Genomic DNA, 14635 nt, shown 5'->3' with positions numbered 1-14635 from the left:
TCCTTGTTTGTCGTTTACTCTGGACAGAGGAGAGGTCAAAAAGCTTCTGCTACCTCTCTCTCTTTTTGGCTTCGTAGCATAATACGTTTAGCCTATGAGACTGCTGGACAGCAGCCTCCTGAAAGAATTACAGCTCACTCCACTAGAGCTGTGGCTTCCACTTGGGCCTTTAAGAATGAGGCCTCTGTTGAACAGATTTGCAAGGCTGCAACTTGGTCTTCGCTTCATACTTTTTCCAAATTTTACAAATTTGACACTTTTGCTTCTTCGGAGGCTATTTTTGGGAGAAAGGTTCTTCAGGCAGTGGTTCCTTCTGTATAATGAGCCTGCCTATCCCTCCCGTCATCCGTGTACTTTTGCTTTGGTATTGGTATCCCAGAAGTAATGATGACCCGTGGACTGATCACACATAACAGAAGAAAACATAATTTATGCTTACCTGATAAATTCCTTTCTTCTGTTGTGTGATCAGTCCACGGCCCGCCCTGTTTTAAGGCAGGTAAATATCTTTTAAATTATACTCCAGTCACCACTTCACCCTTGGTTACTCCTTTCTCGTTGTTTCTTGGTCGAATGACTGGGACTGACGTAGAGGGGAGGAGCTATATGCAGCTCTGCTGGGTGAATCCTCTTGCATTTCCTGTTGGGGAGGAGTTATATCCCAGAAGTAATGATGACCCGTGGACTGATCACACAACAGAAGAAAGGAATTTATCAGGTAAGCATAAATTATGTTTTCTTCCTCTCCTTAGTTGTAAGTCTTCAATAGAATATACCTATGTGTTCTGGTTTATGATATTGTTGGAAATATCTGCAACCGGACTATTCTTTACTTTTTATTTTTAATGTCATTCTTATGTTCCCTAATTTGTCCTTTTAATTCTCTTTTGGTTTTACCTGCATAAAACTTTGTACATGGGCAATAGAGTAAATGTATAACTGTTGTACATGTGATCCACTGCCGGATTTTTAAATACCCCATCTGTGTCTGTACTGAACACTGTTTTTCTCTAACTAAACACCTTAGGTTCGACAACCTACTCTGGGTTGCCCAGCCTCAAGACAATTCTGTGTTGAGCCTGTCTCCTCATAGAGACCACGTTGTTACAAGCTATGTGCAGTGGTATGGGAATATTGTGGAGCTGCAAGTCTGGTGGTCCTGACCTTGCTTCTCTGAGTGGTGCAGCGTTCTGGAGTGTTTGGTATTTGTAATGCTCAGCCTTATGTTAGGACGTTGAACTTTCATTATTTACTTTCCCTCCTTTTCCTTTAAGTCTGGAAATCATGGGGTTTCCATTTCTGATAATTTGAAGTTTACACAGCAGAAGTAGCCAGCATATCTGTTCCCTAATTGGCCTCAACACAGGTGATAAAATAAGGAACTGAAAAACAGTAGATATATTTAACAGAATTAAAATGGCAAGCCTTTCTACTCCAATAGCAAGCCCGGATTGAAGTGAAGTTTAACCATTTGAAGAAACAAAAAAGCAGCAAACACATGTTTCATGCGTATGTTAATTTATTGCAAGACTGCAGAATTTTTTTTTTGTAATCCCAAGTTGTGTACTGTTCCTTTTTAACCTTTTTTGATGTAAGAAAGTGTTTTTTTCCCCCACTTGTTTTAGAATTTTTTGATGCATTATGCTGTCACTTTAAATACATTGTAAGTTCTGTAAATACCAACTCTGTAAAAAAAAAAAAAAAAAAATTGTCATCCTACTTAGATACACTGAAAAGTTTCCTGAGTTTTCTTGAAGGAATAGACAGTGCTGAAGGAAAATGGCAGTGGAAGATTCATTGCAAGTTCCAAAAAAAACTGAAGGAATTGGCGAGGTAAGTAATGGTGATTAGAGTTATCATTTTTAGAGGCGATTCCCTAAGCTCACTGTTTTTGTGTTTTATGTTCAACTAACTCAGTCCTTACCTTTTTAGGCTGAATTCAAATGCGCTAAATATGTTGACACTCCTGAATACATATCAGAAGAAACACTTGGTTGAGATTCTTTCTTACCATAACTGTGATTCGCAAACTAGACAAGCTCCAGAACTAGAATGTCTCATCAAACTTCAGGTTCAGAACATACACCAGCGTCATGTTCTATTTTTAACAGGTGAATAGTTATACAGAGTGCTGGTAAAGTTAAAGTAAGTTCTTATTTTCTTTAAAGGCACACTAAACCCATTTTCAGATAGAGCATGCAATTTCAAGCAACTTTCTAATTTACTCCTATTATCCATTTTTCTTCATTCTCTTGCTATTTGAAAAGCAAGAATGTAAGTTTAGAATCCGGCCCATTTTTGGTTCACAACCTGAGTTGTGCTTGCTGATTGGTTGGCTAAATGCACTCACCAATAAACAAGTGCTATCCAGAGTTCTGAACCAAAAATTTGGCTGGCTCCTTAGCTTAGATGCCTTCTTTTTCAAATAAAGATAGTAAGAGAACGAATAAATATTAATAGGAGTAAATTAGAAAGTTGTTTAATATTGCATGCTCTATCTGAATCATGAAAGAAAAAAATTGGGTTTAGTATTCCTTTAAGTATTAAACATTAATGCGTTTTTGTTTTTTTTTCCTCCCCCCCTTCCAGAAAAAAACGTATCCTTGTTTCCTAATCATTATGACAATGGAATAGTTGTTACAACCATGCAAGAGTTCATGCTGAAATTTTCAAGCATTGTTGGTCATCATAATTCAAATACTGAAGACAACTGCCTTTCACAACTGGCTAGTCAAGAAGACAAAACTGGTATGTAGCTAGTGACATGCTTGCTTTCTCAGACCTTTTAACATCTTACTATGCTTTGGTGGTTGTCTATTCCTCTCTAATCTCTGTCTTGTTAATGGGGGGTCTGTTATAAGCATAACCCAAATAAAAAATTTAAAAAGCACACTACCTGTCTCATCTATGTTTGTAAAGTTAAAGGGACACTAAAGTAAACATTAAATGGATAATAAACAGTATGAGATTATAATATAAAATGTTTTATTATGTGTAGTTAAAAATCTTAAAATATATCCCTTCATTATTTATTTCCCTTTTCCTGTAATTTAACTGAACACTGTTTGTTAGTTTTTTTTAACTTCCACTGAGTTTGTATAAATTAATGAATGCTGCCATGTCTAAACTTAAAGGGACAGTAAAGTCGTAATTAGACATTCTTGATTTAGACAGACCATACAATTATAAACAACGTTCCAATGTACTTCTATTATTTAATTTGCTTCTTTCTCTTCTTATCCTTTGCTGAAAGTCTTATCTAGGTAAGCTCAGGAGCAGCAAAGATCCTAGGTTCTAGCTGCTGATTGGTGGGTGGATATATACACTGATTGCCATTGGCTCACCCATGTGTTCAGTTAGAAACAAGTAGTGCATTGCGGCTCCTTCAACAAATGATACCAAGAGAATGAAACAAATTTGATAATAGAAGTAAACTGGAAAGTTGTTTAAAATTGTATGTTCTACCTAAATCATAGAAGAAATGTTTTGGGGTTCATGTCCCTTTAAGTTTTAAGCTTATCTTACTGTCCTGCTGCAAACAATTAGGTACAGATGTAAAACAGGCAAAAAAAACGACTAATACTAACAAGGTTGTATGGGATTACACACAGCCTTATTTACACAAACTCTATTGTCTGGTTTATATATATTATTTCCTTATTGTTCTCTGTAGAAGACAGAAACTATTTCAAACATGGTGACACCCATTGCTTTATATAAATTAGAGTACTTTTACACTTACATCATCAATATTTAAACAACTAATATAACGGTAAAAATTACAGCTACATATTATTCTAAAGCTAATCTTTGCTTTGAATGCTTCATAATAATGTGTAGCATGTATTTACAGTTTAACATCCCTTTAAACAATCATGATTCAGATGGAGCATGCAGTTTTAAAGTGATGGTAAACCAAGCTTGTTTGAAAGAGAAATATGAAATCCAGCTATAAAACAAATGACATCAGTACCTTTAACATTGTTCTGTAGTTTCTTATTGTTGCCCTCACCACTGCCTGCCTACTTTAAAGAAGGGTCTTTTTCAAGTGGTGATATATTCACCACTCATCTGATGTTTGTGCTAGCCATACGGCACCAACTACTACTAGTGTATACGTATTTAAGTCTGTGATTGGCTGATGGCTGTTACATGATACAGGGGCTGGCAAGTTCAAGTAATTTTGAAATTTGACAGTGTGCTATTGCATTATCTTTTTATTATGTATGTGCTGATTTTGAAATTCTACTATATTTGATGGTCCTTTAAGGATGTACCAAGAAGATTACCTTGATGCCCCCATTGTCACGTGCAGCTTTTAAAATAGAAGTATTTTTGTATTAACAAAAATGCTTTTAGTAAATGCTATGACAGTATCAGTGATATTGTTTAAACTGTACAGGTGCACTCTGTACCTCTCTATATTTACCCTGAAATGGAGATCTGACAGTGACATGTATTATGTCAGCATTGGCTCCGTTTTCTTTTATGCTGATCCTTTTCATCTCAGCAACAGTTCTCTGTTAAGGAGCAGAATTTCAATGCAGATGCACTGAATATATGCACATATGCTGTGTGAAAAGTAAAAGCTATCACACAACCAGTGATCGTGCCAACACAAAGTCCATTGCAAAAATGTTACTCTTCAAAACTGAAAAGCCCAGATGTTTCAATATTAACTAACAGTAGATCCCACTAATATTTCTGTTGATTATCAACTTTTACAATCTCAGAAGGACTTTTAATTAAAGGGATATCAAACAGTGCTCCTTTAGTAAAAAACTAAATTTATGCTTACCTGATAAATGTATTTATTTTGACACGATGAGTCCACGGATCATCTTAATTACTAATGGGATATTCCCCTCCTGGTCAGCAGGAGGGTGCAAAGAGCACCACAGCAAAGCTGTTAAATATCACCTCCCTTCACTCCCAACCCAGTCATTCAACCGAAGTCAAGGAGAGAAAGGAAGCAACAAGGTGCAGAGGTGCCTAAAGTTTAAAAACCCAACAACCTGTCTCATACAAAAACAGGGCGGGCCGTGGACTCATTGTGTCAAAAAAGAAATACATTTATCAGGTAAGCATACATTTTGTTTTCTTTTTAATGACACAATGAGTCCACGGATCATCTTAATTACTAATGGGAATCAATACCCAAGTTAGAGTACACAGATGATACGGGAGGGACAAGACAGGGAACCTAAACGAAAGGCACCACTGCTTGAAGAACCTTTCTCCCAAAAGTGGCCTCAGCCGAAGCAAAAGTGTCGAATATAGAAAAACCATGAAAAAGTGAAAAGAGGACCAAGTTACAGCCTTGCAAATCTGTTCCACAGACGTTTCATTCTTGAACGCCCATGAGGAAGCCATAGCCCTCATGGAAAGAGCTGTAACTCTCTGGAAGCTGCTGACCAGCAATCTCATGCGCAAAAAGTATGATACTCTTCAGCTAAAAAGAAAGAAAAGTAGCCGTAACTTTCTGTCCCTGAGAAATCTACAAACAATGCAGAAGACTGACGAAAATCCTTAGTCGCCTGCAGATAAAACTTTAAAACATGAACCACATCTAAATTGTGCAGAAGCCAATTCCTCTGAGGAGGATTGGGAAACAAATAAAGAATACCAATCTCCTGATTAATGTTCCGATCAGAAACTACCTTAGGAAGAAATCCAAATTTAGTACGAAAAAAAAACTACCTTATCCAAATGAAAGGTAAGGTAATGGGACTCATACTGCAATACAGAGACCTCTGACACTTTCTGAGCAGAAGAAATAGTATCAAGAAATAAAACTTTCCAAGATAACAACTTAATATCTAAGGAATTCATAGGCTTAAACTGAGCCCCTTGAAGAATTCTTAAAACCAAAGTAAGACTCCATGGAGGAGTAACTGGCTTGAACACAGGCCTAATCCTGATCAAGGCCTGACAAAAGGATTGTACATCTGGGACATCTGCCAGACGCTTGAGAAATAAAATAGATAGGCATAAATTCGACCCTATAGGGTGCTTGTCGATAGTCCTTTCTCCAACCCTCTTGGAGAAAAGACAAAATCCTAAGAATCCTGACTCTACTCCCAGAATAATCCCTGGATCCACACCATTAAAAATATTTACGCCATGTCATATGGGTAAAATCTTCATAGATACAGGCTTATGAGCCCGATTCATGGTCTCACTGATTAATTTCTAATCCACTCTTGGATGAAAAAAAAATTCCATCTTCCAGTAGTCGGCTACAGAGAAACTGTTTTTGGATAAAGGAAGGATCCTTGAAATAGAAGGTCCTTCCTCCACGGGATTCCCAGGTGAAGGATGTGACACGTCCACCAGAACTGCATACCAATCCTACGTGCGACGCCGGTGAAAAGAGACTCACCGATGCCTACTCCTGCTTAGTTCGAGCCACGCCTACAGAAGAAAAATTAAATGGAGGAATTGAGTACGCAAGACTGAAATTCCAAGGTAATGAGTCGAAAAGCCATGAGATTCAGTTGTAACTGACCCCATTGAGAATCCAGTTGGAAAAAAACTCCCAGCTGGACTTCCCCCTCCCCTGGGTAAATAGTCTGCTTACTTACGAAGACCGCCTCTCAGAAGTCCCATCTGGGATGCAGGTCGTCAACAGACAGCAATTGTGGGTCTCAGCCCACTGAACGATCTTGACTACTTCTGTCATGGCCGAGAAAACTCAGAGTTCCCGACGGCTGATGAAAAATCTAACTAAAACCTAATAAACCCTACTGAGGCCAGGCTAGGAGATGATTTATCTTTTCAAAACGGTTATGGGAAGAACAGACTCCATCCGAGTCCATGTTCCCTGCTCTTAGAGGGCCCCAAACAGTTCCCCAGTCCAAAAGACTGGCATCTGTTGTCACACTCACCCAGAAGAACTGCAAAATCAGGTTCCCTGGAAGCAAGTATCCTGAGACAACCACCTAAAATGAGCTAAGGTGGAAAACGGGCAACTGGAAGTATGTCCATTGTCGTTACCATCAGCCCAAATACCGCCATACACTGAACCACTGATGGGACTGAAGTGCTAGGTAAGAACGAAATCCTTGAATTCCTGACTACAGTCAGCTTCATTGATGAGTAGATGGAACTAAGGAACTCTACACCAAATTCACTTTCCAACTAGGAGACCGCAGAAAATATTGTGCGTAATCCTGTGTTCCGCAATCGGAGCACCAGTAGCAGTGATCCTGGAACTCTTGAAAAATTTCCGAGAACAGTGACCAGGTCGGAAAGAATCACAAGTTGGACTGTTTGTCTAGAAACACAATCCTTAGAAAATTGAGATAGTCCTTGTGGATGGGAAGATGCAAGTATGCATCCTTCAAATCTCCCATGGTCATAATTGAGCCTTGTGGACCAAAGAAAAAATGGATCCATAGTTTCCATTTTGGAATACAGTACTCTGCGAACCCTGAGTGGATTCTAAAATAGGTCTGAAGGTTCCCTCCTTCTTGGGAACCACGATCAAATAGGAGTATCATCCCAGACCTCATTCCTGCATTGGACCAGGAACTATCCCTCCCATGACGGAGAGGATCCGTACACAGCGTAAAAGCGTCTCTAAATTAAGTCTGGTCTGCCGATTAATCTTGAAAGCAGACACCTGCCCCTGGGAGGAAAGCCTTGAACTCTAACTTGTATCCCTGGGACACAATGTTCACCGCCCAAGGACCATGAGATTACAAAGCCAAACCTGATCGAAAGAAGGAAAACCTGCCCCCTTACGGATAGGGTGCACTCCCTTCATGCTGTCTTTGATTCAACAGCAGGCTTCTTGGACTGACTGCCCTATTCTAAGACTGATTGGGTCTTCTATGAAGGCTTAGACTGCTCCTGCTTGGGAGAAGGAGGGAAAGGATTCCCTAGAAATCTCGAAAGAACCTAAAATTCTCTCTGACGTCCTTTCGCTTATTTCTCTTATCCTGTAGATGAAACAGCCGCAGACCAAGATTTTAACCATACTGCTCTGCGGTCAATATGGCAAAGCCTGAATAATAGCTACCAGCTTAAGAAAACTCTGTAGTTAAAGGAGTTTACTAACTTAAGGGCAACTATTCTATCCCTACGAGAGGGGAGTATGTCCAATAGAAACAGACAATGCATCAAACCAGTACACCGCCGCACTGGCGACAGCCATACCAACCGCAGGTTGTCAATGTAAACCCTCTAACTTCTAATTATAGGGTCTGTTTCCTGCATAGCATCCAAAAGGGACTACTATCTTCTATGGGAATAGTATCTCCCTTCTGCTTGCAACTAAACAAAGACTTTCCTTTCCGAATCGGAAATGAAATAGGTAGTGCGCAGTCCAAAACGGCGCCAAACATAGCTCCGCCCCTCGTGGGCGTGATAACAATCACTCTGCCAGTCGCCACTATCAATGTACTGTAAAACAGCCCATCGTGGGCGTTACCACTATCAACCTCCCGGTCGCCATTATCATAGTATTTAAAAATAGCCACCGGGAGTAACTGAGCCTCTTGTTCAAACCTGAGGGAAAATAGTGCTACCGCTTGATAAGGTAGCATCTTAGCCCAAATATGTGAATCTAGCTGAAACTCTTGTCACCAAAAACAATCACCTCCTACGGAGTTCTTCCTATACTCGGCTATAGAGATTAAGCCCTTCTAGTCTCCTCAGCCCCAGTGCCTGCTTACAACTAGCTGTCATAGGGTCCTCTCCCTATAGAAATAGGAGTTATGTACCCTTTTGGAAAATAAAGTGCTCCACTTCCTCTGAGATCCTCTCCCAGACCCAGAATAAAAAGTCAGCACTTACCTTTAAAATCTGCTCGACAGCAGGGGCAGCTCAGCAGTTTTGAGAGGTCCTCTCCCTCACATAACCCTGTGGAAAAAGGATAAAGCCTGAGTAATCTTGCTTAGGCTATCAGGATTAGGGCAGCATAACTGTATGGGAGGCGCAGTGAAATTTATGTCCCACAAGTTCCCATTGCTCTAAAGCCACCACTGCTCTACTGAAGAGACTGATATGGACTATGGTTACACCCTAGAACAAAGCAGCACAATCTTGTACTTCTTTAAAAATAATAAACTCTTGATTGAAGAATCTTTTCTAACACCTCACTTTACCACTTCCTATCACTAACGTAGGCAAAGAGAATGACTAGGTTGGGAGTGAAGGGAGGTGATATTTAACAGCTTTGCTGTGATGCTCTTTGCCGCCTCCTGCTGACCAGGAGGTGAATATCCCATTAGTAATTAAGATGATCCGTGGACTCATTGTGTCATTAAAAAGAAAACAAATATTTTAAATCAAATTAAACATAAAAAGAGACAGATTGTGTAAAAAAACAAAACAAAAAACCCCTGCAAACTTTTTTTTTTTTTTGCATAACTAACTTATAATCTTTTACTTAAGCCCCTGCCCCAGTGTGATTAGAGTGGAGACATTTTTGAAACTTAAGTTTCACTCTGCCAGTTCTGAGCATGAGCAGATCTGAATCCCTTTTTATCTAGTCTATTCACTTAATACTAAACCAACTCTGGAGGTTTTAAGACGTCATGCTAGATAAGCTATCTGTAGAGACTACAGCCTTCTTGTAGGGCTGTAACGGGAAGTAATAGACACTGCACAAATGAAGTTTAAAAATAATAAAAGGTAAAATTCATAGATGAATAATACATATTGCAATGGTTTCTGTCAAGTATAAGCTACTGCTTAGTGCTTTTTTTTTACAACAATGAAACAGACCTGTTTTAATATCCCCTTAAATACAATTCCACCTTATCTTCCCATGAACAAATTGTATTCTATATTTCTCCAACATAGGTGTGTCCGGTCCACGGCGTCATCCTTACTTGTGGGATATTCTCTTCCCCAACAGGAAATGGCAAAGAGCCCAGCAAAGCTGGTCACATGATCCCTCCTAGGCTCCGCCTACCCCAGTCATTCTCTTTGCCGTTGTACAGGCAACATCTCCACGGAGATGGCTTAGAGTTTTTTAGTGTTTAACTGTAGTTTTTCATTATTCAATCAAGAGTTTGTTATTTTCAAATAGTGCTGGTACGTACTATTTACTCAGAAACAGAAAAGAGATGAAGAATTCTGTTTGTATGAGGAAAATGATTTTAGCAACCGTAACTAAAATCCATGGCTGTTCCACACAGGACTGTTGAGAGCAATTAACTTCAGTTGGGGGAACAGAGTGCAGTCTCTTACTGCTTGAGGTATGACACATTCTAACAAGACGATGTAATGCTGGAAGCTGTCATTTTCCCTATGGGATCCGGTAAGCCATGTTTATTACGATTGTAAATAAGGGCTTCACAAGGGCTTATTTAAACTGTAGACTTTTTCTGGGCTAAATCGATTGATTATTAACACATATTTAGCCTTGAGGAATCATTTTATCTGGGTATTTTGATATAATAATATCGGCAGGCACTGTTTTAGACACCTTATTCTTTAGGGGCTTTCCCAAAGCATAGGCAGAGTCTCATTTTCGCGCCGGTGTTGCGCACTTGTTTTTGAGAGGCATGGCATGCAGTCGCATGTGAGAGGAGCTCTGATACTTATAAAAGACTTCTGAAGGCGTCATTTGGTATCGTATTCCCCTTTGGGTTTGGTTGGGTCTCAGCAAAGCAGATACCAGGGACTGTAAAGGGGTTAAAGCTTAAAACGGCTCCGGTTCCGTTATTTTAAGGGTTAAAGCTTCCAAAATTGGTGTGCAATATTTTCAAAGCTTTAAGACGCTGTGGTGAAAATTTGGTGAATTTTGAACAATTCCTTCATGTTTTTTCGCAATTGCAGTAATAAAGTGTGTTCAGTTTAAAATTTAAAGTGACAGTAACGGTTTTATTTTAAAACGTTTTTTGTACTTTCTGATCAAGTTTATGCCTGTTTAACATGTCTGAGCTACCAGATAGACTGTGTTCTGAATGTGGGGAAGCCAGAATTCCTATTCATTTAAATAAATGTGATTTATGTGATAATGACAATGATGCCCAAGATGATTCCTCAAGTGAGGGGAGTAAGCATGGTACTGCATCATTCCCTCCTTCGTCTACACGAGTCTTGCCCACTCAGGAGGCCCCTAGTACATCTAGCGCGCCAATACTCCTTACTATGCAACAATTAACGGCTGTAATGGATAATTCTGTCAAAAACATTTTAGCCAAAATGAACCCTTGTCAGCGTAAGCGTGGCTGCTCTGTTTTAGTTACTGAAGAGCATGACGACGCTGATATTAATATCTCTGAAGGGCCCCTAACCCAAGCCAGCTTGGAGACCAATGCAAGGCTGGAACAAGGGAAAGCAGGCCAAGAAACCTGCCACTGCTACCAAGACAGCATGAAATATTGGCCCCCGATCCGGGACCGGATCTGGTGGGGGGCAGACTCTCTCTCTTCGCTCAGGCTTGGGCAAGAGATGTTCTGGATCCTTGGGCGCTAGAAATAGTCTCCCAGGGTTATCTTCTGGAATTCAAGGGACTTCCCCCAAGGGGGAGGTTCCACAGGTCGCAGTTGTCTTCAGACCACATAAAAAGACAGGCGTTCTTACATTGTGTAGAAGACCTGTTAAAAATGGGAGTGATTCATCCTGTTCCATTAAGAGAACAAGGGATGGGGTTCTACTCCAATCTGTTCATAGTTCCCAAAAAAGAGGGAACGTTCAGACCAATCCTAGATCTCAAGATCTTAAACAAATTTCTCAAGGTCCCATCGTTCAAGATGGAAACCATTCGAACTATCCTTCCTTCCATCCAGGAAGGTCAATTCATGACCACGGTGGATTTAAAGGATGCGTATCTACATATTCCTATCCACAAGGAACATCATCGGTTCCTAAGGTTTGCATTCCTGGACAAACATTACCAGTTCGTGGCGCTTCCTTTCGGATTAGCCACTGCTCCAAGGATTTTCACAAAGGTACTAGGGTCCCTTCTAGCGGTGCTAAGACCAAGGGGCATTGCAGTAGTACCTTACCTGGACGACATTCTGATTCAAGCGTCGTCCCTTCCTCAAGCAAAGGCTCACACGGACATTGTCCTGGCCTTTCTCAGATCTCACGGCTGGAAAGTGAACGTGGAAAAGAGTTCTCTATCCCCGTCAACAAGGGTTCCCTTCTTGGGAACAATTATAGACTCCTTAGAAATGAGGATCTTTCTAACAGAGGCCAGAAAAACAAAGCTTCTGGACTCTTGTCGGATACTTCATTCCGTTCCTCTTCCTTCCATAGCTCAGTGCATGGAAGTGATCGGGTTGATGGTGGCGGCGATGGACATAGTTCCTTTTGCGCGCATTCATCTAAGACCATTACAACTGTGCATGCTCAGTCAGTGGAATGGGGACTATACAGACTTGTCTCCGAAGATACAAGTAAATCAGAGGACCAGAGACTCACTCCGTTGGTGGCTGTCCCTGGACAATCTGTCTCAAGGGATGATGTTCCACAGACCAGAGTGGGTCATTGTCACGACCGACGCCAGTCTGATAGGCTGGGGCGCGGTCTGGGGATCCCTGAAAGCTCAGGGTCTTTGGTCTCGGGAAGAATCTCTTCTACCGATAAATATTCTGGAACTGAGAGCGATATTCAATGCGCTCCAGGCCTGGCCCCAGCTTGCGAGGACCAGGTTCATTCGGTTTCAATCAGACAACATGACGACTGTTGCGTACATCAACCATCAGGGGGGAACAAGGAGTTCCCTAGCGATGGAAGAAGTAACCAAAATTATTCTTTGGGCGGAGTCTCACTCCTGCCACCTGTCTGCTATCCACATCCCAGGAGTGGAAAATTGGGAAGCGGATTTTCTGAGTCGTCAGACATTGCATCCGGGGGAGTGGGAACTCCATCCGGAAATCTTTGCCCAAGTCACTCACCTGTGGGGCATTCCAGACATGGATCTGATGGCCTCTCGTCAGAACTTCAAAGTTCCTTGCTACGGGGCCAGATCCAGGGATCCCAAGGCGGCTCTAGTGGATGCACTAGTAGCACCTTGGACCTTCAAACTAGCTTATGTGTTCCCGCCATTTCCTCTCATCCCCAGGCTGATAGCCAGGATCAAGCAGGAGAGGGCGTCGGTGATTTTGATAGCTCCTGCGTGGCCACGCAGGACTTGGTATGCAGATCTGGTGAATATGTCATCGGCTCCACCTTGGAAGCTACCTTTGAGACGAGACCTTCTTGTTCAGGGTCCGTTCGAACATCCGAATCTGGTTTCACTCCAGCTGACTGCGTGGAGATTGAACGCTTGATTTTATCGAAGCGAGGGTTCTCAGATTCTGTGATCGATACTCTTGTTCAGGCCAGAAAGCCTGTGACTAGAAAGATTTACCACAAAATTTGGAAAAAATATATCTGTTGGTGTGAATCTAAAGGATTCCCTTGGGACAAGGTTAAGATTCCTAGGATTCTATCCTTCCTTCAAGAAGGATTGGAAAAAGGATTATCGGCAAGTTCCCTGAAGGGACAGATTTCTGCCTTGTCGGTATTACTTCACAAAAAGCTGGCAGCTGTGCCAGATGTTCAAGCCTTTGTTCAGGCTCTGGTTAGAATCAAGCCTGTTTACAAACCTTTGACTCCTCCTTGGAGTCTCAATTTAGTTCTTTCAGTTCTTCAGGGGGTTCCGTTTGAACCCTTACATTCCGTTGATATTAAGTTATTATCTTGGAAAGTTTTGTTTTTAGTTGCGATTTCTTCTGCTAGAAGAGTCTCAGAATTATCTGCTCTGCAGTGTTCTCCTCCTTATCTGGTGTTCCATGCAGATAAGGTGGTTTTACGTACTAAACCTGGTTTTCTTCCAAAAGTTGTTTCTAACAAAAACATTAACCAGGAGATTATCGTACCTTCTCTGTGTCCAAAACCAGTTTCAAAGAAGGAACGTTTGTTGCACAATTTGGATGTTGTTCGCGCTCTAAAATTCTATTTAGATGCTACAAAGGATTTTAGACAAACATCTTCCTTGTTTGTTGTTTATTCAGGTAAAAGGAGAGGTCAAAAAGCAACTTCTACCTCTCTCTCTTTTTGGATTAAAAGCATCATCAGATTGGCTTACGAGACTGCCGGACGGCAGCCTCCCGAAAGAATCACAGCTCATTCCACTAGGGCTGTGGCTTCCACATGGGCCTTCAAGAACGAGGCTTCTGTTGATCAGATATGTAGGGCAGCGACTTGGTCTTCACTGCACACTTTTACCAAATTTTACAAGTTTGATACTTTTGCTTCTTCTGAGGCTATTTTTGGGAGAAAGGTTTTGCAAGCCGTGGTGCCTTCCATTTAGGTGACCTGATTTGCTCCCTCCCTTCATCCGTGTCCTAAAGCTTTGGTATTGGTTCCCACAAGTAAGGATGACGCCGTGGACCGGACACACCTATGTTGGAGAAAACAGAATTTATGTTTACCTGATAAATTTCTTTCTCCAACGGTGTGTCCGGTCCACGGCCCGCCCTGGTTTTTTTAATCAGGTCTGATATTTTATTTTCTTTAACTACAGTCACCACGGTACCATATGGTTTCTCCTATGCAAATATTCCTCCTTAACGTCGGTCGAATGACTGGGGTAGGCGGAGCCTAGGAGGGATCATGTGACCAGCTTTGCTGGGCTCTTTGCCATTTCCTGTTGGGGAAGAGAATATCCCACAAGTAAGGATGACGC

The 14635-nt window shown here is 41.2% G+C and overlaps 1 protein-coding gene across 1 annotated transcript in view; it reads left to right on the top strand.

Annotated features, from left to right (window-relative positions):
• TASOR (transcription activation suppressor) overlaps positions 1-14635 on the top strand; it is a gene marked incomplete in the record, with an annotated part of 188224 nt that overhangs the window by 162448 nt on the left and 11141 nt on the right. The window contains 3 exon segments of the mRNA XM_053720850.1: positions 1725-1833; positions 1933-2111; positions 2590-2748. Coding sequence (XP_053576825.1) covers positions 1725-1833; positions 1933-2111; positions 2590-2748 — 447 coding nt within the window.

The sequence above is a fragment of the Bombina bombina genome, chromosome 7, assembly GCF_027579735.1.
Source record: "Bombina bombina isolate aBomBom1 chromosome 7, aBomBom1.pri, whole genome shotgun sequence".
Taxonomy (NCBI): domain Eukaryota; kingdom Metazoa; phylum Chordata; class Amphibia; order Anura; family Bombinatoridae; genus Bombina; species Bombina bombina.
The sequence above is the reverse complement of the archived record's forward strand: the minus strand, read 5'-3'. Positions and strand labels throughout refer to the sequence as shown.